This window comes from Labrus mixtus, chromosome 3, assembly GCF_963584025.1.
Source record: "Labrus mixtus chromosome 3, fLabMix1.1, whole genome shotgun sequence".
Lineage (NCBI taxonomy): Eukaryota > Metazoa > Chordata > Actinopteri > Labriformes > Labridae > Labrus > Labrus mixtus.
The window spans coordinates 11594115-11617438 of NC_083614.1; the positions used below are offsets into that span (position 1 = coordinate 11594115).

Consider the following 23324-nt stretch of genomic DNA (forward strand, 5'->3'; position numbering starts at 1 on the left):
GATTGAAGGAATTAAACTGATCTCCGTGGCTTCTTTGGAAGTGAGGGGTTTGGGTCTCTGTTCATGTTGTTTCTTGGCTTCTCCTAGACGGGTCATAACACAGGTTCATAAACCCACCACCCCTCGGACCCAGGGCTAAATGATTTATTTTTGTGTTTTAGCTATTTCTGCAGCCTTTAATTCAAAGATGGCTGTGAGAGACTTAATGCTTCTGTTGTTATCAAATAAGAATGCTGGAGCCAAGACTGCTCACAGCCCATGACTCACTCTACATGAACAAGTTTGTGTGCACAATATAAGAACATGTGATGTACTAAATCTCCTTACAGGACAGTTCAACAGTCTCTGCATGTTTTTTTCTTTTTTTGATAAAAGGGTTCTGATGGTTGCATACAATATTTCTTGTGTGGAAGTGCTGATGATATCAGAACATATTCTACGACATGAAACTTTTCCCTCCCGATGCTGTGGACCTTGTTCTTCTCTTTTCTCTCCTCTGTGTGAACACTAGCTGCTCCTCTTCAGGCCCTGCGTCTCCAACATTCATCTGCGTCCCACTGGAACAAAGCTCCGTCCCAGCTCCGCCCTCTGACCTGATCCTACGACCACCCTTTCTGACACTCCTCACCTCTCCTGAGCCATCAGATCTCTGCCATATCCCAACTCCCCGGATCCCCTCCAACACTGCGTTGCCTGTTGTTCGACCGAGAGTTAAAGTCCCGGCAGTGTTTCTCCCGTGAAGGATGTGCTCCATGTTTCCAGGGCTCCCATTGAGCAGAATCATGCCCTGCAGGTTGGTGACAGGAGCTTCAGCCAGCAGCACAGAGCTGCTCTGAAGCTGTGGTTGGACTATGTAGTGCATTGGTTGCATCACATGGGTAGTGGTATAGAAGACAGGCTGCTCTTGTAAAAGAAGCATATGACCAGGAGAGGGCAGCATGGCTGTGCTAACAGGACTGACATGAGGTGACATGCTGCTGGTGTGATGTAGAGTTTGCCTCTGCATACTGGAAGCTGCTTCATTGACGCTGGTAGATTTGTGCTCATGCATGTGGCTGCTGGATGCTCTATTACAGCCCAGGGCACCGCTGGATGAATGAGCCATGCTGACATTCTGGTTACGGTCTGGTTTGGTCTCAGCAATGACGTCGGCCTTCTTCAACTCAGGGATGGTGATACTTTTTGGAGGCGTCTGAGGTCTAGGAGGGGAACAGATCTCAGCCAGTTTCTTGAATTTTGGCCCAAGGTCATCAAGAAACTGCAGGTCATCGTCACACTCCAAAATGCTGCTGCCGCAGCTCACCGAGCCGGCAGGGGAGCCAAAGCCCTCATAATTGTGCTCCAGAAGACAATCCCATGCTGCTTGCCCCGCTGCAGCACAACTCGCCTTCTGCATAGAGATCAACAAAGACAGTGAAACAACATTTACATTTGTCTCTGCCAATGTCAGAAGAAATTCCACAACGATAACATTCAGTACATGTTGGAAGATGTGCACCCTCAACATGTAGTTATCTGCACTAGTGCTTTAGGCAACATTTAGATGACATGATAAACCTGCCTTCAGTTTGGATGAATTGCCAGCTGCATGACTGTCCTGCCTGTGACGCACTGTAGATCTGTAACTGTGACCCATGGTCCTCTGACCATTGGTGTTCAAAACAACACGTCAGTGACTCTGCTGACATGCCTGACTCAATTACACACATGCCACCTTGAGCTGATGATAAAACACAAGCAATATTCTTACAACCTACAACTTCAGAATCCTCCATGATAATGTGTAACCTAAGAGGTCTTCACCTGTGAGTAGTAATCATGCAGGAACACATCAGAGAGGGCAATGTCATCAATACTGTCATGCCATGTCAGCTGTTCTTCCGCTGAGTAGACGTCTCTCCGGCTCTCCCTGGATTCTCTCCAGCTCCTCCCGGATTCTCCATAGCTGCTGTGCTGGATCCTGGTGTTTGCCTCACCGCTGGACTTGTACGTGTTGTTGGCACTGCCCATTTTGAGAGTCATGAAGGATGGTGATGTGTTTGCTTTGGGGCTTGAGGCTACGTTTCTGACCTGTGCAGCAGATATGGCAGCGGGTGATGTCTGGACTGGTGAGCTGAGCAGAGGGATGTCCTAAATGAAACAAAAAAAGAGATTATAAAAATAGGTTTCCATTGTCAAAAACATTTGCCTCAAGGGGCGCCAGTAGTCTGGCGGTTAGTGTGCCAGCCCCACGTACAGACGCTTAAGTCCTTGAGAGCGGGCAACCCAGGTTCAAATCTGACCTGTGGCTCCTTTCACGCATGTCATTCCCCACACACACTATCTTCCTGGTTTCTTTCCTATCTCTAAAATGAAGGCATAAAAAGCTCAAAATATTTTTTATTAATTTAATTTTAATTTATGTACGATGTCCTAATTGAAACAAAAACAGAGCATAGTTTTTTTTAGCAAAGTGTTTTAACTAAGCTCAGCTTTCATCACGTCTTTGTACATTCATATTGATTCCACAACCGTGTGTTATTGGAGTCCCAGTCTGTGAATTCAGCGCAGCAGAGCGCACCCATGACGGCGAGCACAGAGTATGTGTGAATTGGGGGTCAGTGTGTGAATGTGTAGATGTGACCTGCGGTGTAAAAGCGCTTTGAGTAGTCAGAAGACTAGAAAAGAAATATAGAAGCTCAAGTCCATTTTCCATTTACCATCTTATTTTAGATCCACCCAGAATTGTTTGTGCTTGATTGTTTGCCAGATCCTGGAGCTAGACCAAACAATATCTCACATGTGCTTTATGAAAATATGAATGACTTTAACAAGCATTGTGCTGCTTATACATTTATACAGAGGGAATACCAGACCAGCAGCAACCTTGGTGATAATCACTCATAAAAGAAGGAAGTAATAGAGGTAGTAATATTTGTCATATTTCTTGGATTGTCGAAAATAAACCTCAAATCTTTTCTTTTTTTAAGATGTAGCAATAATGCTCCGCTCAGCTATGCTAAACACAAAGTTACGACTCATATGAAGACAGGTCTGTCAGAATATGTCGCGTGGGTTTTACAACTCTAATTTAAGACATGGTACAAGAAGTGACGAGTCGGGGGGTAATGACAGTGTTGTTGATGAAAAACACATCTGGAGCTTCAAGTTAAGTCAAAAGGACCGAAGGCTTTTAGCAGATCTGACTTTAAAGCACTTTAACACAACATCCATCATGTGATTAGAGTCCACATGTGAGAAGAAGCTGAAAACATTATAACACACAATTCAATTTAATGATTGTTGTGTACCAATAATATGCTTCAGCAAACAAATGGGCTGTGTCTGAAATCTCTCACTTTTCACTTTATAGTGCACATGCCATTTTGTAGTGGTGTCCGAACTCTGAGAGAGCATGATCGTACAAGTGCAATCATTGTATCCCACAATGCATTGTGAGAAGTGATGTATGACCGATGGTCACTATCGAAGCAATATGTACCATCATGCATTGCGGTTCAAAGATTTTTGCAAGACAAAAGTGGTGTTTTATCTATTAAGTGAAAAAACATTCAGTATGATTTTAGTTAATTCATATTTATGTTGTTATTTACTCTTTTTGTTAAGCTGCACGTTTAAGTTGTGCGACAGCAATGACGTCACTGTCAGCTACCAAGCTGAGCAAGTAGTGTCTGAAATGATATTTAATGAGTTTACTACATAGTCCAATATATATAACTCCCTATACAGTCAGTATGGAGGAGGGAATGAGTGTTTGATGTCAGACACAGCCATGGTCTGCTTGAAACTTTAAATCATACCTTGTCCTCTCCTCGGCCCTCTGTATGATACACAATCAAGTGTTCACTGGTATCGAAAGGAAGTTCAGAGAAGCTTCCTGATACTCCGCATGAGCAGGTCGTCAGCAAGAGAGCTACAACTGTAAAAAAAAAACAAAAAAAACATAGACACTCATGAGAAAAGTTAAGAACTAACTAGAGAAAAATTTAAATTTAAGGCTTTTTGTAGAATTAAATTTAAATATAGATTTTTTTTTAATCAAGCATATGATGCAGATGATCAAATCATTAAAGGTGTAGTCAGTTGCCTTTTTTGGTTGCAGTTTGTAAACACAACATTCAAACGAGGCCCCTCCTCCGGGGCTCACTCAGGCTCACTCACTGCAGGACGTAGTGTGTACTTTTACTGCTTGCACCTACTCTGCAAGCTACTGCACGCTAGCACAAGCTAATCTCTGATGTTCCTCTCCTGCCTGTTCAACAGAAAAGAGACGGGTAAAAGCTTTGGAACAAGCTTTACAAGCTCGGTGTTTCACCTCACTATGATTATATTTTCTATTCTTTGACGCTACGTCCATGTGTGTCATATTCGCCAGTTTGGATCACGTCCAATCACTGAATTGTATCCACTCCTAAACTCACCTGCGTGATGTCATTAGCTGGAGGAAACAAACCAGCTCCCCGCCCAGAAATGACCCATCAAGTAAAACAAACAAATCATGAAAATCCAATCAGAGGACAGAGTCTCTGCAGACATAGTAACCACCACACATGTATGGAAGTGTGTTTGAGATGATTGAACAGCATAATTTTTGTATGAGTCTATATTTTATTATTCTAGAGAAAAACATACTGACTCTATCTTTAAGAGTATATATACTATTGTTCCCAACGGCAGTGGATATCCAAAAGAACTTTGCCTATCAATAGGGACACTTAATTAGGATTTTTTAATGCTCATTCCAGCATAATCCAATCACATTTATGTGTTTTTGGTACATTTAGAAGTCATGCTAACACTCACTTAGCAGTGTCAGAAGTCCCAGGATCAGCATTCCCACTCCAAGCCCTCCCAGTGTAGAAGATGTGGTCCTGAGAAAAGCAGCTCGCGCCTCTAAACCTCTACAGGTCTCTTCCTTATCACAGGAGCACACATGTAGGTCCAGGTACTGGGGGTCTGTGCAGGCAAGACCCTGCTTGTCCTGGATCATGAAGGCAACCTGGTAGTGACCAGGCCACAGCGGACTCAAAACCCTGAGGGATGCACTGGTGGCTGGGAGCCAGAAAGAAAGAGTGTTTACTTGATGAACCCTTTTTTCATAGACAAGCGTTAAAAAAAACATGTTATTAATAAGGAGCGAGCTACAAAGCTAATTCATCTCTGATTCACCCTGTGTGGACCATCTTTAACAAAGACAGACATTCATCTGGAAACATTACTGGACTTTACAGTGATAGAGGTTAAACCACATGTTCAGGACTTAACAAAATTATAACACACTGGTTATTTCAAAAAGTACTTTACCATTCAGAGGTTCAATCCTCCACTCTCCCTGGCTCTCTTCCTCCAGGAGTCTGAAGCTGAAAGGATCGGAGTTTGGATCTCCATCTTCATCCATCGCTGTGACATTAACTACTTGAGTGTCTGAGCAGATGTACTCCACATTGTTAGTTAGTGTGGGGCAGTTATCGTTTACATCTCCCACCTGCAGTGCTATTGTTCCTGTGACGATCTTTGGAGGCATGTCTGTGGAAACCAAAAGAGACTTAGCAAGGCCATAAATGTCAGTAAAATAAGCATCTTAACAGCAGCAAATGTTCACATTATCTGGTAGTTCAGTCTTGAAGTCTTCACTTCAAAGTATGTCGTATTGGAGCTTTAAGGGTCACATATTATGCAAAATGATTTTAAAACACTAATATGTGTCCCTAGTCTGTCTACAAACCCCTAATTATGAGAAAAGTCCATCCTCTCCGTCTTTTGCCGGCTCCATTTTTCAGAAAATGTGTGCTCAAACAGGCCGTTAGGAGATTTTCCCTTTATGACATCACAAAGGGCAGTAACCCCTCCCCCAGGTGGGTGACACTCCCACAGCTAGGTGTTTGTTCTGCCCTCTGAGTCTGCCTTCTCACCGTAAACAATAGGCCATGGAGCAAGAAAGCCCGAGCAACCCGAGCCCTTCCAGAGAGGGGGCGTGGTCAGACACAGCACATTTACATTTAAAGCTACAGATACAGGAACAGTCTGCTCTGAGCAGGGCTGAAATAGAGGCATGATCAAATACAGGATCAGAGTGTATTTAGAACAAGAAACTTCACAGACATGTTTTGGGGATCTCTGAGACTATGAGAATATGTAACCTTTAAAATGTTCAAGTCGGTAAAATCATCTTATCACAGCAGTTCATCAAAAAGGCTAAAGCCCAGATTTCAAGTTCCTCTCCATTCACATAATAGAATACCTCATATTCCAGTACTAACATTGAACTCTCCATCTGAATTTAAGGTTTTAATGTTGAACAATAAATACGGTAGAGCTTACCCTGAGTTAGACCCAGTATTTTGGCATAGTAAGTTCCATTAACCAAGAAAGGAGACTCTCTGTCTGGGGCCTTCTGAAGTCGAATCTCTGCGGTCTCTGGATCGATCAGCAGCCAGCTGTCAGGATCATGGCCTTTAGCATATCTGTGCAGAAAGGGTGTAACAACATTACAAAAACTGACATTTTTTACTCTACTGTGGCTCAGTGATAGAGTGTGTCATCTCTCAATCAGATGGTTGGTGGTATGATTTCTGTTCCTGCAATCAAATTGTCAAAGTGTCGGCATGCCGGTGGCCTAGTGGTTAGTGCACTAGCCCCATGTGCGCAGGCTGTGGCCCTCCAAGTGGACGGCCTGGGTTCGAATCAAACCTGTGGCTCCGTTCCCACATGTCATTCCACACTCTCTCTCTCTCTCTATCTCTCCCCAATTTCTGGACTACTGTATATTCCCTGTTGTATCGCTCAATAAAGGCATAAAATGCACAAAAATAAATTATGTCAAAGTGTGCTTGGGCAAGACACTGAACACCAAATTCCTCCCTGAGACATAAACATCATGGTGTGAATGTGCATGAGGGGATTAGTTAAAACATAAGGGCTCCCGTACAGCCTTTATTAGATAAGACAAAGAAACACAGAAATGCTGGGAGGAGAGGGCGGCGGATGACATGCAGACAAGGGCCGAACAATGAGAACAATAGTCTCCGAACATGGGGTGCGTGACATAACCTCTAGGCTAGCGCTGCCACTGCTAAAAAATAGTTAGTCTACGGTTTAGCCACACTAGAGCCTTGGCAAGCCTCTCAGATGTGTCTGTCTCAGTATGGAGACTGTGACTTCCTGTGACTTTTCCTCTAGTTTCAGATTAAAAAACACATGTGCATTACAATGTATTTCACTATTTAGATTTTATTAACAATGAACATCAGTATCAGTCAGAAACAGAGCTTCCAGTGTGTCTATTTTCTGAAAGCTGGGTACATTTCCTAAAACAGATTGCTACAAATGTTATGAAAAAAAAGAATGTATTCATATATTGTGACTGGTGAGTATTTTAGTAGCTTTAAAGTCCACATTGAGATCTGAGAATATGCATTTTGAAGCATCAAGTTGAAAGTCAAATGCGTCTTTAGCTCACCGAACATTTTCTGCAGGCTTTCCAGTGTCAGTGTCAGTGGCCGTGAAGACAGCGATCACCTCCGATATTGGATTTCCCTCTGGGTTTTCCGAAACAGATACAGGCTTCACGAGGGGCTTAAAGGCGACCCCCTCGGGCTCATTCAGCACTGCAATGTTCACCGGGTAGACTTTGCCCTTTCTCAGCCTCTTTTTCTTTTTCCTTTTCACCGTCTTAGCGGAGCCACCAGCTCCAGTGTTCACACCAACATCTGCTCCAGCTCCACCACCAGCTGTGATGTCACCACCTGCTCCTGCTGCAACTCCAACATTTGCACCTCCTCCACCACCTCCATCTCCATCTCCTCCACCACCTCCCTGTCCTCCACCACCTCCCTCTCCTCCACCACCACCATCTCCATCTCCTCCACCACCTCCCTCTCCTCCACCACCACCATCTCCATCACCTCCACCATCACCATCTCCCTCTCCTCCTCCGTCTCCTCCTCCGTCTCCTCCTCCCTCTCCTTGACCTTCACCATCGCCGCCTCCACCTCCACCTCCCATAGATGGGTCAACATTGGTCACTACCACTCCCAGCTTGATGTCTGGATTTTCTTCAAAATCAACAGGCTGAAAGGAGAAACAAATGAAGGTAATATATTGACTTAGGTTCGGGAGCAGGACAACTCCTAAAACACACCTTTAATCTCCTGACAAGCCTACTAAAGCCTTGTTAATACCAAGTGGCCCAGTTCAGTTCGGTTCATGGTGGTATGCCTTTATTAGCATTTCCACTGTCAAAAGTTGGTAAAGGTACCAAATAACTGATCCGTACCGTCCTACTTTTTTGACACCCTTCTGTCGGGGTGCCAAGCGTACCGATCTGTCCCTAAAGGTTGGAGCTAGACACACTCCAGTCTGTTGATTGGTCGTAATAATCTTCCCTTCCGGTGCGACAGCGGTAATAAAGGACAAATACAAAACACACCATGTTTAAATGTTCTTTGGTTTTAGAGAGAGTAATTTCAAGGGTGTTTTTGTTTTTTTTGCCCCGGAGATGCAGAACTTCAAAAGAATCATTGATCTTTGTTTACTGTCTCATGTTCTTCTTATTTGTTTAATTGATTGGCTGTTTACAATATGTCGCGGCCCTGTGATTTAGTGATGTGTAAGGGTACAGTTGGCTGTGGAAACGAAGACAAAATCAGCGTTTACTGTACCAAACCGTACCAAACTGTACTGAACCAAATGGGACCGCATGGTGGAACTGGGGCCATCCCACTCCACCCTGTTTGTCTCAGTTCTTCAACCCACCCTCCCTCCCTTCTCTTCCTCTCGTCCATCCCCCTCATCTTGTTTGTCTAATTCTAGGACCAATCTCGGGCAGCCTTATGCCTGAGACAGAACCAAGATCCTGAGTCTCCCTCTGCTTTGTAGTCAGTCCATCCTCCCACACCAGCCAACTGTCAACATTCTCTTCCATCATAATCATTAACTTAACATACATTCATCGTCTTATCATTCAATCTATCATTAATAAATGCATATTGTTGTGGCATGGTCCTTGCTTGTGAAAGTTAAGTCAAATGAGTTTTACTGTTAAAGGTCATCGTTACAAGTGTCCTACTAACCTGAAGACTATCCAATGACGAATAAAGCCTGTACTTTGCATGCTCATAAATAAAATGTCATATGACTATGGTATGTCATCAAAAAACACAAGTAAGGTTTAACGATTAGGCTGTTGTGATAATTCAAACCCTCTCGATGAAATAGTATACATCATCTGAAAGCAGTATATAACTTAGTCAGGACTACAGCAGCTGTACAGACAGATGTACCTTTTCAAGCATCAGGACACCCTCATTGGTTTTTGGATCAGTCTGAATGCTGAACGTCCCATCTTCATTTCCAGTGACGATATCAAAAACGGCCCGCCAGTTGTCGGTTGGCTCCTCATCAGCATCAAGGACTTTGAACCTCATGACTTCCACTTTAGCCGTGTTCTCCACAATGCTCCCTGCATACTACAGCAGAACAAAACAGACACGTTTTTTCACCTTTACACACTGTGGTTTAAAAAAGGTGGTGTAGGGGCGCTGGTGGCGCAATGGTTAGTGCGCGCACCCCATGTATGGAGGCTGTTGTCTCAAGCGGGCGGCCCGGGTTCACATCCCACCTGTGGCTTCTTTCCCGCATGTTGTTCCCTACTCTCTCTCCCTGATTTCCGACTCTATCCACTGTCCTATCTATCCATTAAAGGCCCAAAAAGCCAAAAAAATAAATCTTTAAAAAAATTAAAAAATTAAAAAAAAGGTGGTGTAATGATGTATCATGTCTATCTTTTAGATATGAAGTAGTAATAGCCAGCAGCCAGTTAGGACCTAATTTATGCACAAAGTTGCGAGACGGCAGAGGACCTCAGACGGTTAATGGCCTTAACCAAAACATAGTCTGTGTCTTTGCATGACTATGGTTTTTGCATTTTTGGTATTCAGACATTTAATAAATTTGATTTTTTATGGTACATGGTACATGGTAAATGGACTTGATCTTGTATAACGCTTTTCCAGTCTTCTGACTACTCAAAGCCACAGGGGCGTCTCTCAACCGGAAGGTTGGGGGTTCGATCCCCAGCTCCTGCAGCAATATGTCCCATGTGTCCTTGAGCAACACCCCACTGGCAGAGGTTTTTATGTAAAGAGACCATCAGAAGTAACTAATCCCATTCATACACATGCATAAACTGCAGACGAAGCAATGGGAGCAACTTGGGGTTTAGTGTCTTTCCCACATTGGACATGTGGCTGCATGTGGAGATCAAACCCCCGACTTTCCGGTTAAGAGATGACTGACTCTACCAACTAAGCCACAGTCGCCCCCCAATCTATGAGATATGAAGCTCAAAGATGAGTAGGTTCTTATTTCTTTGAAATATTTTGGACTAAACAAAGTCTTTTCTCCAGTTTGGAAAGTCTGTTGGTTCTCCTTCATTTGTATTATTTCCCCAACCTTACAAACAGCGGGGCCATCTCTTTTCCCCCACATGGTGGCAGGGCTTACAGTTGGAAAGGGAGGGGTTCAGGTAAAAAAATATATATGAAACTTGCTTGAGCTTCTGAGTGACGTACTCTATATACAAGTTAAAGAAAGTGCTGTCCCATCTGTGTGAACACAGTGCTAAAAACAACAAACCCAGAGAGAGTTTGACTTCACTTTCTTTTTTGATATTAATTTCTAGCTGTGTTATTAGGATATATTTGATAACTGTTCCACTTATGTTTAAAATGTTTAAAAACGTTCCAGGAATACATTCACCTGGCAAAATGTTTTTTGTACCTGGGATTAGGGCATTTCAAACTACAGTCTTTTATTTACTTTTTAATGACACTGTTTGTTATTTTCAATGGAAACTAAGTCTTGATACCTCGTCTTTTTCCAGCATCGGTTTGTTATCATTGATGTCCACTACTATGACGTCAATCGTCCCAGTGCTTGTATGGCCTCCAGGAGCTCCATCCATATCACTTCCTGTAACCGTTAATACGTAGGAGCTTTGTGTCTGTTTGTAACACAGAACCAAAAGTATGCTTATCATTCAATCAGAGCCAAACAATTCTGTCAACCAAATTACAATGTGTTAGCATTTATTGAAGGTATATTAGAGTTGAAGAAGTAAAGCAGAAGGTTTTCCCCATCGTTTTCTTTCTGACCTCTCTGTCCAATGTGTTCTCTTTGACGTAGATGTTCCCCGTGTTTCTGTCAATGTAGAAGAGGTCCGTGCCATTAAAGGGCTCCTGCTTCACAAGGCTGTAGGTGATCTTTGAATGGGAACAGTTTGCCTTGTCTGCATCGGTAGCTGTGATCTTGCCAACTAGAGTCCCTTGGTGGAAAACAGAAGAGGATAACATTCAGTATTTCAGATAACAGTGTTTGGGTGTTTGGGAGGGTGGAGGGTGGGGGATGGTTGTGGGGTGGGAGCTTAACAGATGATGCAGAGATTTAACTAACACAATGAGAGCCTAATCGGGAGTTTCAAACAAGCCATGACTTGACTGGTATCAATTTATGATTTGATATAAAAAATGTTGCTGTGTGAAGTATAAGGAAATCACAGATTTTTAAAGCCATTGGTATGGTGACATGAAAATAATACTTTCACTTTAAAGCAACAATATTTAACTTTGACACCTAGTGTTTAAAATGGGTACTGCAGTCCAAATTCAAAACATTGAAGAGAGCTGTCTCCCCCCGCCCCCTCCTCCCTAGAGCCCATGCGCAAGCAGGTTGCCATGTCACAGACACGGAAGCTTCAGTGTTTAGCCAGCTCTACATTGGTCTGTAAACCTTTCTGTGTTCCTCTCTCCATTTTTCAAAAACATCTCCAATATTGATCCTAGTTTGAGCACGTTTCTGCTCGTGGAGCTTATTAGAAACATTCAGAGGCTTTTTAGGTCGGGTACAATCACTTCTATCTGAACCAGTTCTCTTTCCCGCTTCCATCGCTGCAACACCTGTTGGTTTGACCTGATAACTAGTCTCATATCTGGAAAACCGAGGGGCGTCCAAAACGGCTGTGTGGGGGTGCCTTGAAACCACCTACCTTCTCTGGTCCAAACAAAAACAGACCATTCAGGACCAGAATCTAAACTTAGAAGGAGGACATACTGGCTGCTGCATTGTTGTCAGAGAAGCCAGCACTTCAACATAGCATGTTTCCTTAATGTCTGATCATATAGTAAGGTCACTTTATCATTTCAATCAGTAGATATCTTACAGATCGGACCTTTAAAGAGCATTCTTATGAACAGGCCCCCTAGTGTCTTTTTGTGTTATTACTTATACAGTCATTGCCTTAACTTTGGAATAACACAACATAACCTGGTATAAAATAACGCTAATAAAATAAAAATTGTTTGGCTCATACAACACCATATAAGTATAGTGTTTCCTGGAACTACAGTATGTTTCCATTGTCTCAAGTTATCTTTTGTTCCCTTGTGTATTTGTATTGCCTTTTAGCGTACTAGTTAAGTGTTTGCCAGTATATTGAGGCTAATTAACTGGCCTTCCACAGAAACAGCTGATCTTGTTAAGATTCAGATATGGCATTATTCATCAGAACACTTTACTCAACTTTATCTTGGACATCCTCAGATGTGAATAGTTTTTTTAATGCCTCAAGAGCTGGTTGGGATTAATATATAAAGGTATGTCCTCATTCCAGACACTGAAGCATGGCCGCAAACTTTGAGTTTACAGTGAATGCCACCTGGTGCCATTTAAATGCTGTTCATAGCACCTTATAATAATCCCCAAAAACATGTGGAGCTGTGGAAAAGGGTCCAACCATGAGAACCAAGCTGGCATCTTACTTCTTCTAGTGTTTTGATGATGTACTGTTTATGATATTTTGATTGGTGTTGGCTGAAGATGGTATGACTTCATGTTTTACCTGCTGGACTCGACTCATTGACTGTAGCTGGAGGCATGGGGACAAAAACAGGGGGGTTATCATTCTCATCCCCTACATCAAACCTCAGGTCGATTCTGCCTTCAGCCACACTGCCATTATGAAATCGAGCCACGCCTGTCAGCTGTTAAAACAGAAGTAAACACAAACATGCAATTATCTTTTATTTGTTTTCACTTTACTACTTTTCCCAGGCTCAGCGTTTGCAAAGAGCAGATGTTTGCTGTTGGTTTGAGATGAAGGTTTCTATGCAAGACATTTTATTCTTTGTCTATCATGATCACTTTTTCACGTCTTCAGTTTATGTACAAGTCATCAGAGGTATAATTTAGAAGAGGATGTGTCATGTGAAAGACTTCCTTTCTCTTGGTAACATGTCCATGTTTTTATCTGTTACGAGACATATATATCTAGGTCACCATGGCGGAGCATCAGCTGTGAAACAGATACATTTCTATTTAACAGAAAGGTAAATATAACAAGAGTGACCTACAGGTGCGTGAACTCTAAAATGCAAGAACAAACTGGTAAATATGTATTTTAAAGGAAGAATGTACAACATATTATACATAAATACAGCATAGATCAAGTATATCCTGTGTAAATGTCTCTCTGAGTCATGACTGTCTACAATGAGTGAGAAGCATGTGTCCCGCTGGCTGTGTTGTCTGAGCCGTGTTTACTTGATGTTTACATGGACGGGACGACCTTGAGTCCCGACCTTGAATAACATACTCACTGCTTATTTGGCTGTCAAGTGTCTTTAGTTCACGGTCATTCTGTGTCAATTTATGTGCAATATGAAGCTATGAGCTAACCAAAGTGTGCTAACATTAGCCTGCTAACACAACAATGCAGGACACAGGGGATTGCAGCTCAAGCAAAGGACAATTTTGTCCGCCTCTCAATGGTGCTTAATGGTGCATTCTAATTCACAACTCCTTATTGCTAATGTGAGTGGAGGGGGTTGGAGGTGTGTCGCTGGAGGAGAGCGGAGGCCTCAGAATAGCGGAGGTGTCGCCAAACAGCAGTTTGTTTTGGTTTCATGCTGGTGCTCAATGACGACATCTACTAGATCAAAAAGTCGCACATTCTTTCTTCAATGAACAGAAATGACTTTCAGGGGTTTTTAGGTGATGTTTCTCTCATTTCATTTACAATCAGTTGTATCAAAAGTTTTATTTCATTCATTTTGGATTCATTCTGACAAGCAGCTTCAGTAAAACCACCAGTTGTGGAGATTTGTACTCACAATATAAGTCTCCCTCTCCTCTCGATCCAGCTTTCCTTTGACATATACCAGTCCACTCTCCAGATCCACAACAAACAAGTGCATTGGATTTTCACTGGCACCGGGACCCAGCAGAAAGTAGTACAGTGTCTGTTCCTCATCCCAGTCTGACCTGATCTGAATCACAAAGATAACAATCAGTAAAGTTCTTAAACACATTACATTTAATGTGGTCCATCACACAACTTAATCCAAATTTACTTACAGCTCTGTGAGATTTAAAGCCTTTAATTCTGTTTGTATTGCAGTGTACATTGAAAACCAAAACGATTTTATAAGGATGACTGGATATTTTTGCATTCCAATCAGGGATGTGAGCGTTAATTAAAGATCGTCACTCCTTGCTCGTCAGCACTAGAATAAATATTATTTTACACAAATTATGAACATTTTTACATGTTGCCCATCGATGTTGAGCTAAAGCTAGCCAGGCTGTAGACATAGATTGGTGCCTGCTCTCCCCGCTCCACTACCCTGATGTAAACAAGCACAGTGAGCAGATAGCATCTTATAGGAGCAGTGCAGTTTGGCAGTTATTTGTGTATGTAGGCTGTGTCACTTTAAACTGGCTATTGACGAAGGAATCAGTATCCACATCTAGCACAGGTATGGATGTTAACCTGCAGGGAGGACAGAATGCTTGAGGTGCTAACACTGCTAATGTTAGCCACAGTCGGCAAACCAAATATTATTGGACAACTCAAAATAAGTTAATTTTAACTGATGTAAAAGAGCCAAAACATGAAAACCTGTGGTGAGCAATGAGACGACCAACTCAGCATGTCACACACTAACAGATTAATTCACCAACAACCAGAGTCTCAACTATCAAAACCTGTCAAACGCAACTCCATCGTAAACAAACATGATGGTCAAGCTAAATGCAGTTAACTGTTAGCAAGCTGGTATATCGATTGCGGCCGGTAACCATTTCTGTCCAACTCCTTTCAAAGTCAGTTTTATCGTCATTAGGACACGTTGTATAAACCCTGCTGTTGATGCCACAGATCATCAAGTTGGTCCTCCATTTCTGACGTCCACCTAACTTTATGCTTCCTGTTTGCTGTAGTTGCTATGGTGATGTTTGTTTCGCTTCCTGCTTCAGGCATCTTACTTCCTCATTGGTTATTGTTACGTTCCACGTGAAAGTTCACAAAGTCCGTGCTCGGCCGTCCTCTGTGTTCTCCCCTACACATCAGGTTTTCTAATCCTTACAAATTTAAAATTTACGATGTCAAATCGGAGCGGCCCGATGATCTTCTGATCAGATCGGCTAGGGTTAAATCACTCTTAACACTCCACAGGAAAATCTGGCAAGATAATCTTTGGAACCAACCACCTTTGTTGACTTTGGTGGGAAGCGGGGAATCAGGCCAGAAATCGGCTTTACCAGTTCACGTTTCAAGATAGCTTTCTTGCTTATTTTTCCTCGTATATATCTTGATTTTTTGACCTAGCCTGGATTTTGGATTTTGCCTCAGTGTGAACCCTTTAACTCCGTTTGGCTGACTGGATTTTGTTCCTAGTCATTTTCCCCTTTGTGAGTAAAGATTGCTTCTTCTGAACTGTGTCCTGCATTTGGGTTTGTTTCGACTTTTAACTGTGACAACACTCATCAACAACCTTCACTTATTATTCCCTACTGTCACCACACTAAATAAAGGGCACACAAGGTCTCAATGTTGAAATCAGACATAACTCATAAAACAAGGTAGTTACTGCTGGTGCTTGAGGGAAACTCATCATAAGAGTTGGATAGAAGTGGAACCGAATGAGGCAAAGAAGTCCTGAATGATCGTTAACCTTAAAGTTTAATGTTCCCTTGAAGGCTTAAGTCAGGCCTGAACATGAATACTATACCATAGCATAACAAGCTTTATTGCTTCTGATAGTCCCCTCATTGTGTTGTTAGAACTGTTTTCAACATTCCTCAGTGTCGGAGCTCCGTGTGTATTTACCAGTTTGACCTGGAAGATGTACATAAAGCAAACAGGAATGTGTGATTCATACAGTAATCATATAACGTTTTATTTCTTCTGTGGATTTTATCGCTCCTGCCGGATTAAAACAGAGATAGACCCATCATGCATCTCTCCTCCTCCTCTCCTGTTTCGGGAAAAAAAAACATGATAAAATCGTTCTTTACAGTAAGAAAGATGAAGCCTAAGTGGATCACCTTCGATCATATTAAAACATTAAAGTAATACATTTGCCTGCACAAATAACTGGACCTACACTTAAACCTGCATCTGTGTGCATGCTACATAATCCAAAAACTGTGTGAAGCTTCAACGATGAGGTTTGTAACATCTCATTTATGTTCTTTAGGTCTGCATTACATCCGGAGCTTTTAAGGTGGAAAGCAGTCTAATGTCTCTTCATACTTTATGCTATATTTTTTTCATAACACCAAAGCCACATAACGTCAGAGCACAGATGTTGGCAGACTTCTTACCTTTGCAACAAAGCCTCTTTTGCTGTAGTCTATGTTCTCTTTTAGCATCCGTGTTGGGACAACCCAGTCCCTCTTATGGCGTCTCAGCTGTATGCTGTCGGCTGCGCTGCCTCCCGAACACCACAGCTGCAGAAAGTAAGAGAACATTCAGTTCACATCGCTGTACTGATGCTGCTCTGACATTGGGACTTTTATTACTCAGGGAAACTTGTAGGATGTCTGTTAATTTTATTAACAAAATAAATAAATGAGCAATGAAAAGGGGGTGGCAGCTGGTAGTCGGTCGTCTCTCAATCAGAAGGTTTAGAGTTTGATCCCAGCTCATAGCAGTTTCCTTGGGCAAGACACTGAACCCCAATTTGCTCCTGAGTGGCATAGCCAACAGTTTGTTAATGGGATAAGTTAGTTCATCTGATGGGCACTTTACATCCTCTTCCAACAGTGTGTGTGAATGAAAAGTGAAATGTTAAAGCTATATATAAGTGCAGTCCATTTAACAAGTTTTTGAACATTAGCAAAACAGTATGTCTTGGTATTTTCCAAAACTAAACCAATGTGCAGAACACTGCAGTTCCTCAAATGTCCACTTGAGGGTGGCTGCAAATGCCCCAGAAGTCACTTAAACACCCATGTTAAATGGATAATTCAGTATTTTTAAATTGGGGTTGTATTAGGGAACTTGTCTATTGTAAGTTTATTAGCCACAGCGCGGCCCCTTGTTTGAGAACACAACTGGAGGACAGGCCCAGAGGCTAGGCTATACATTTAGCTATTTAAGGAAAACTGAGCTAAAAAACAACGTTAGAGTTTATGCACTCTATATTGAAAAAAATCACAGCGCTCACTTTTCTGCTAGCAAGCCCCTTTGTTTTAGAACTAGCTCAGCACACCACATAGCCTATACTTTTAAAATGCCAATTTTTACTGTAGTTATAAACATGCAAGCACGCAAGGTCATGTCTTTATTGATTCAGACTATACAGGGGATTCACTTTTTATATCCGACATGTTTTGATTTAAAGATGTGCATAATTAGGGGCATGAATGCTCTGACTAAAGGTGTTTGGTAGCTTTGCCAAGTGTGTTTGTGCATTTCTGTGCCGTGTGTATCTGGAGCTCCCGCTGTGGTTGTGCTTCTGAAATGTGGGGTGTGAAATCACAGACTGGGACAAGAATATTACTCCGTCTTGGAATCAATATGAATATACAAAGGCACTATGGCGGCTGAGCTGAGTAACGGCGCTTTTGTCTGAGGAGGGCTATTGGCCATCATAGCCTGGGAGCAGGGGACTGAAGGTCATGATTGGTCAAATGAGCTGTCTTATCTTGAATATTTGCTCCTGTATTTTATAAGGTGGCTGGCAGGAAAAACTCTCGGTGAAGAGTTTGTGTTTTTGGGGGAGGGGTACACATTTGTGGAGTTTTGTGCACACTAGAAAAGACCCTCCTAATGTACCTCATAGTTCAGAGTTTAGCTGATGATAGCGACTGCAGCGGTGGACTTTCACAGAGTTTTGATTTATGCACAACTGCAGCTTCAGACTCGTTTCCATCAGCTTTTCTTCCTTACAGTTTCTCAAAAGTCCTCCTGCGTGTTTCATCTAGTTAATTAAGTCCAGATGTATCCACCAATCCTAGATCAGTTCATTCTATTGTTCTGTGTTTGAGGATATTCCAGCACCTGTCTACCTCCAGGCTACGATGGAAGCTGTAACTACTTGTCCTCAATCTACCGTTCATCACAGACACAAGCCCAGAAGAAGACCCCTGTATCACATGTTTACTAAATACAGTAACACAGAAATGCTGATGTTAGTATGTTGTAAACCTGATAACTTGGTAATAAGTTAAAATATGAGGATCAAAGCATGGAAGGAAATTCAACATTTCATACACACATAGGCCTGAATGAACAAATAGATGGGGGGGTGGGGGGTGTTGCCTTTCTAAAGGGCAACTCGTCAGTACCTGAGGAGTAGTCTGGCACCCTTCCAGTAACCACTTCTACTTCCATGTCAGTACAGTCACGTGATGTAAACGGTTCCCAACCCAAGTCGCTATAGACTGAGCAACTGCCCTTGTGATTCATTTAGAGGTATCCTATTCTACAATTCACTTAGCAGACACTTTTATCCAAAGTGACGTACATCAGAGAGTAAGTACAACACAAGCAAGGATCTAGAAAAAAGGGAACAATGTCAGTAAGAGCAATCGATCAGCTTTGAGTCCGATTGGACACACAGGTGCTGACAGGAAGTGACCAGAGGCAAAGCACAACATTGACGGCAGTTCTTGAGAGCTCTAATCAGTATAGAAACCATCTTGAGGGTTCTGTAATTATCTTGTAATTATCCTGTCAAAATCTACGATTTGCCTTTATAAAGATGGAGTCTCACACACACACACACACACCCTCAGACAACCAGGTGATATATAAGGGATCATGTGCTGAGCTAAATGTTAATGTGATAGAGGAAAGGAACCATGAGAGGGAGGACCCCAACGTGAAGCTCATCATTCATTATCCTGCTTATCAAACAGCTACTAAAGTACTTAAGAAACTCATTATCTGACATAAAATTTGACACTGATTTAAAAATGTATATCATTCTTTTGCTGAATATGCTCTTGAGGCCCTGACACACCAAGCAGACGGCAAAGAACTAGTGGCGACGAAGGCCTCCTGTGGCGTTACCTCATGTTGCCTCACATCATGGCCAAAAAGTTGTGGCAGAACACACAACAAAGACTACAGCCGACGGCCAATCAACAAGTACGTTCTGTGCATACGTGAGAGGAAATAACTCTCCATGCCAGCAGGCGGCAGTAGTCCGTTGTTTTGATACGAGAAGACAATTTTCATACTGCTGTCGCGCACCACTCGTGTTATAGGTAGCCTACTAATGGAGAATAATATCTGATAAAAAGTTGAAAATGGCGCTGGCGTTGTCAGCCCTTGGTCTTTTAGTGGAAAAAGAAAAGAAGAGGCGGAGGCAACAAATAAGGAGAAAACGCACTAATGGGTGAAAGCATGGATACTACAGCGGCATGCTCAAGGGGCTTTCCTGAACCTGTGTCGAGAGCTGGAGAGAAATGGAACCTCCCAACAGCCAATCAGATTCCTCTCACCTCCCGCCAACACGGATGGTGTACGACGGAGCCAGACACACCGCAAAAAGAGAGTGAGTGGGACAAAGTGAAACATGTATCACAGATTGAAAAAAGTTCAACATCTACATTTTACTTAATCTTTTTATTGACACCAGCCCATGTGTATGTTAGAATAACTTTATGTGTGAGCCATGTTGAGAGACAAAGTTTTCATACCTTGAGAGGAACAAAAAGTTTTAATGTGCTGTGAATACATCAGACTTGTTGGAAGCACGCCATCAGTCTGTCACTGACATATTTACTGACTTAGAGCCTGAGGCTGTGAGGGAAGCATGTGGGCTGCCACACGACAAAACCGAAGCAGCGAGGTTTGTGAGGCTTTTGTGTGATTATTTGTTTCAATATTTCATTTGACAAGCTCCTTATCCACTGTTTTACTTCCATACTGATATCCAATTACACAATGGAAGTCCTACATTTGTTCTTTTTGTTGTTTTTTAGAGTAAATAATCATGTGGCATCACTGTTTTCTAAATTAGCCATGAGGCTTCAGAGCTCTCTACGATCACACAATCCCATCAGTGGTGATTTTCCGATGTACGAGACCTCTTTTGGTCAGTCTGCTTTCTCTGCAAAGGCGGCAAAATTTGAAACTCTCTACTACTTAAAGGAGTAATATGTAACTCTGACATATAGTGTTTAAAATGGGTATTGCATTCCAAATTGAAAACATTGGATAGAGCCTCCCCCCCTCCGTCCGTCGTGTCTCTATGACAACAGTTTGTTGACAACGGCCGCTGTATGACCGACACTGCTCCGTTACTTTTTACTGCATTTTTTATATTTGAGATCGTTTTTTCACCCCAGTAGACACAGAGCGAGGAGGACGTGAGTACAAGACAAGATCCGTAGGAGGCTAAAATACAGAGAATATCAAACATTTTGAAAAGAGCGCCAGTGACGTCAACAGCGCCTTTCTGAAAAGTTGAAAGATTTTCAACTTGAGCGCTCAGAGGTCAGACGCTTTCCATCCAGGCGGCCGCTTTCTGCTGCCAACAATCTCTACCCATTGAAAACAGTTGAAAAAAGACACTGGCGCTGAGAAAAAAGCGTTAAGTGGACCCGGGGCCTAAACCTTTCTGCGTTCTAACCTCTCTCCATTTTTCAAAAACATCTCCAATATTGATCCTAGTTTGATCACGTTTCTGCTCGTGGAGCTTATGAGAAACATGCAGAGGCTTTTTAGGTCGGGTACAATCACTTCTATCTGAACCAGTTCTCTTGCTCGCTTCCATCGCTGCAACACCTGTTGGTTTTTAGTTTGCCCGCAAACTGAGGGGCGTCCAAAACGGCTGTGTGGGGGTACATTCTCTGGTCCAAACAAAATCAGACCATTCAGGACCAGAATCTAAACTTAGAAGCTTCATAATGCACCACATCAGCTCGTTACGCGCATGATAAATGGAGCCCCTTCCCGCTGGTGACATGCAGACTAAGAGTGCATGAAGTAAAGCCGACAATATGGATGACATCATGCAAACATTGAACTTCTGCAAAACGAGATACAATCCTCAAAGATCAAAGTGTATTAGGCCAACACAGCCATTAAACAATATCATATTATAAAGGACGCAGAAGCGTTGATTTATCGCTACCTCTCAACGTACATGACAGTAACACCTCATTCATGTGACGACACGACCTTTCATAAAGACAACATATATGAGACATGCAGCTTCAATTATACAGATCAAGTTTGCTAACCTGTTTTCTTTCCCAGGTTGTCAAATGCTGACACATTCTCACATCCTCTGCATTTCATGCAATCAACCGAGCTTACCTTCAGCATCTCTTGTCTTGCCTGAAAGCTGATGTGGGTGGTGGTTGGATTTTAAATTTGGAATAATTTTATTATAGACTTAATCACAGAGGACCTCTGCGTGAGTTGCTCTGTATGCAAACATTGTAAATATTCAAATAAAAAAAATATTGGAATGGTTTCAAGTGTTTCATCACTTCTAAACTATCACTGGGAACTTTTGCAATGCAGCTGACAAAGTTTACTTCTTCGTTTCATCTAATCGGTCAGACGGTCCTTACTTTATTTCAAAGTAAAAGCAGGATAGAACTCAAACAGAAATTTAAGTACTCTCAGCTTAAGACAGCACAACTATTGAAACGAAAGCGAGACATTGCGATGAATGATTTTAATCTTTTTACACCCCTACTTTTAACAAATCAAAAGGCCAGTGTGCAGAAATGAACAGAACAACTCAACACCATCAAAGCTGTTTTAAATCGCCTCAGCATGCATCCACCTGTTTCTATTTACAGCCCCACCCTCTTAATAAGATCAATTAGCTCAACGTGTTCACATTTTTCAGTGTTTTCAGTGTTCAGTGTCATTTTTCACATTTTTAATCCCCGTTTATGAGTGGAAAAACAAATCATCGGTCACACCAGGTCATGACAGCACAGCAAATTGCTGTTGTCCCAGCACGTGTGATTCAGTGAGCAGTTTGTGAACAGGAAAAAAAGGCAGACAGACGGAGCCAGAGGCTGGAGAGGGATGGAAAAAGACATGATAGCACATCATAGATACATTGGATTTAATGTAAAAAAGAAAAGGAAAATAACCCAGTTTCTGTCTAAACATGAGGTAGGACAGGAAAGAGGGGGGGCTGAGAACATAATGTACAGGCAGCACCTTTATTAAGGTGATACTAGTGAACTGGAATTCAACAATGTACAGTAAAACCCTGGTCCACCTTTAACTCACTCGAGTATGAGACTGGTTCTCCAGGTTCCTCATGCCAGGACTGACCTAGGGAAAACTACTTTTAGCGTTAGTGCTGCAAACTCTTGGAATATTTCACACCATGACCTGAAATTGAGCTCTTTTATCCCGTTAGGAACATTCTTCTTAACCTCCCAATACCTGTCTGTTTAATTTGATTTGAATTGTTGACTAATCATTGTAGTAATGTCAAGCTTTTAAAATAGTTTTTAATTTTATTATATATATTGGATTGTTCTTATTGCTCTTATATTGATTCTATTTCCTGTTGTAGCTTTAACTCATTTTATTTGTCATGTATACGTACAGTATGCATTTTCGGCATCATTGCAAATGAGGGTCGCTGCTCAGTGATCTCTCCGAGAACTTAAATACAGGTCGATTATGAAATATTGATGCATTTAAAATCTTTAAATCTTTGCAATTCATCTTCTAGTAATTCAAGTTTTATTCAATCACCAAAACGCCATGTCTGAAATCAAATCCATCCTCCTGCGTGCATTTTTGTGTTTGTACGCCTTTCATTTAACTATATTTCTATCACTATAAACCCTTTTAACCCCCTTTCCAAGCAGATAACAGACACACGTGTGGACAGCTGGACTCACCTTCACAGACAGGTACAGCAGTAAAATGAAGGCTGGAAATCCAGGCATCCCTGCAGTGTTTCTTCACGCAGACTGAAGCAAACTTTGCTGAAGGAATGCAATCAGCCCCTGATGCAGCACGGCCCTCACAATATGCAAAAAAGTTATCC

General features: G+C 42.1%; 1 protein-coding gene across 1 annotated transcript; it reads right to left on the bottom strand.

The window, feature by feature from the left end:
• On the bottom strand, nt 1–23324 carry LOC132958477 (desmoglein-2.1-like). Its single transcript, XM_061031334.1, has 15 exons — nt 23176–23324; nt 16660–16785; nt 14166–14321; nt 12896–13037; nt 11154–11323; nt 10868–11002; nt 9282–9467; nt 7460–8070; nt 6322–6464; nt 5305–5526; nt 4804–5052; nt 3801–3919; nt 1804–2130; nt 293–1390; nt 1–245 (listed from the first exon to the last, which is right to left on the bottom strand). The coding sequence occupies exons 1-14, from the start codon at nt 23221–23223 to the stop codon at nt 437–439; spliced, it is 3588 nt and encodes a 1195-aa protein (XP_060887317.1). The 5' UTR covers nt 23224–23324; the 3' UTR covers nt 1–245; nt 293–436.

Coding starts and splice junctions, on each gene's coding strand:
- LOC132958477 (XM_061031334.1), bottom strand. CDS start 23,223: ATGCCTGGATTTCCAGCCTTCATTTTACTGCTGTACCTGTCTGTGAAG. Junction 5,527..6,321: donor AATACTGGGTCTAACTCAGG/GTAAGCTCTACC, acceptor TGGTTTCCACAG/ACATGCCTCCAAAGATCGTC. Junction 3,920..4,803: donor GGGACTTCTGACACTGCTAA/GTGAGTGTTAGC, acceptor TTTTTTTTACAG/TTGTAGCTCTCTTGCTGACG.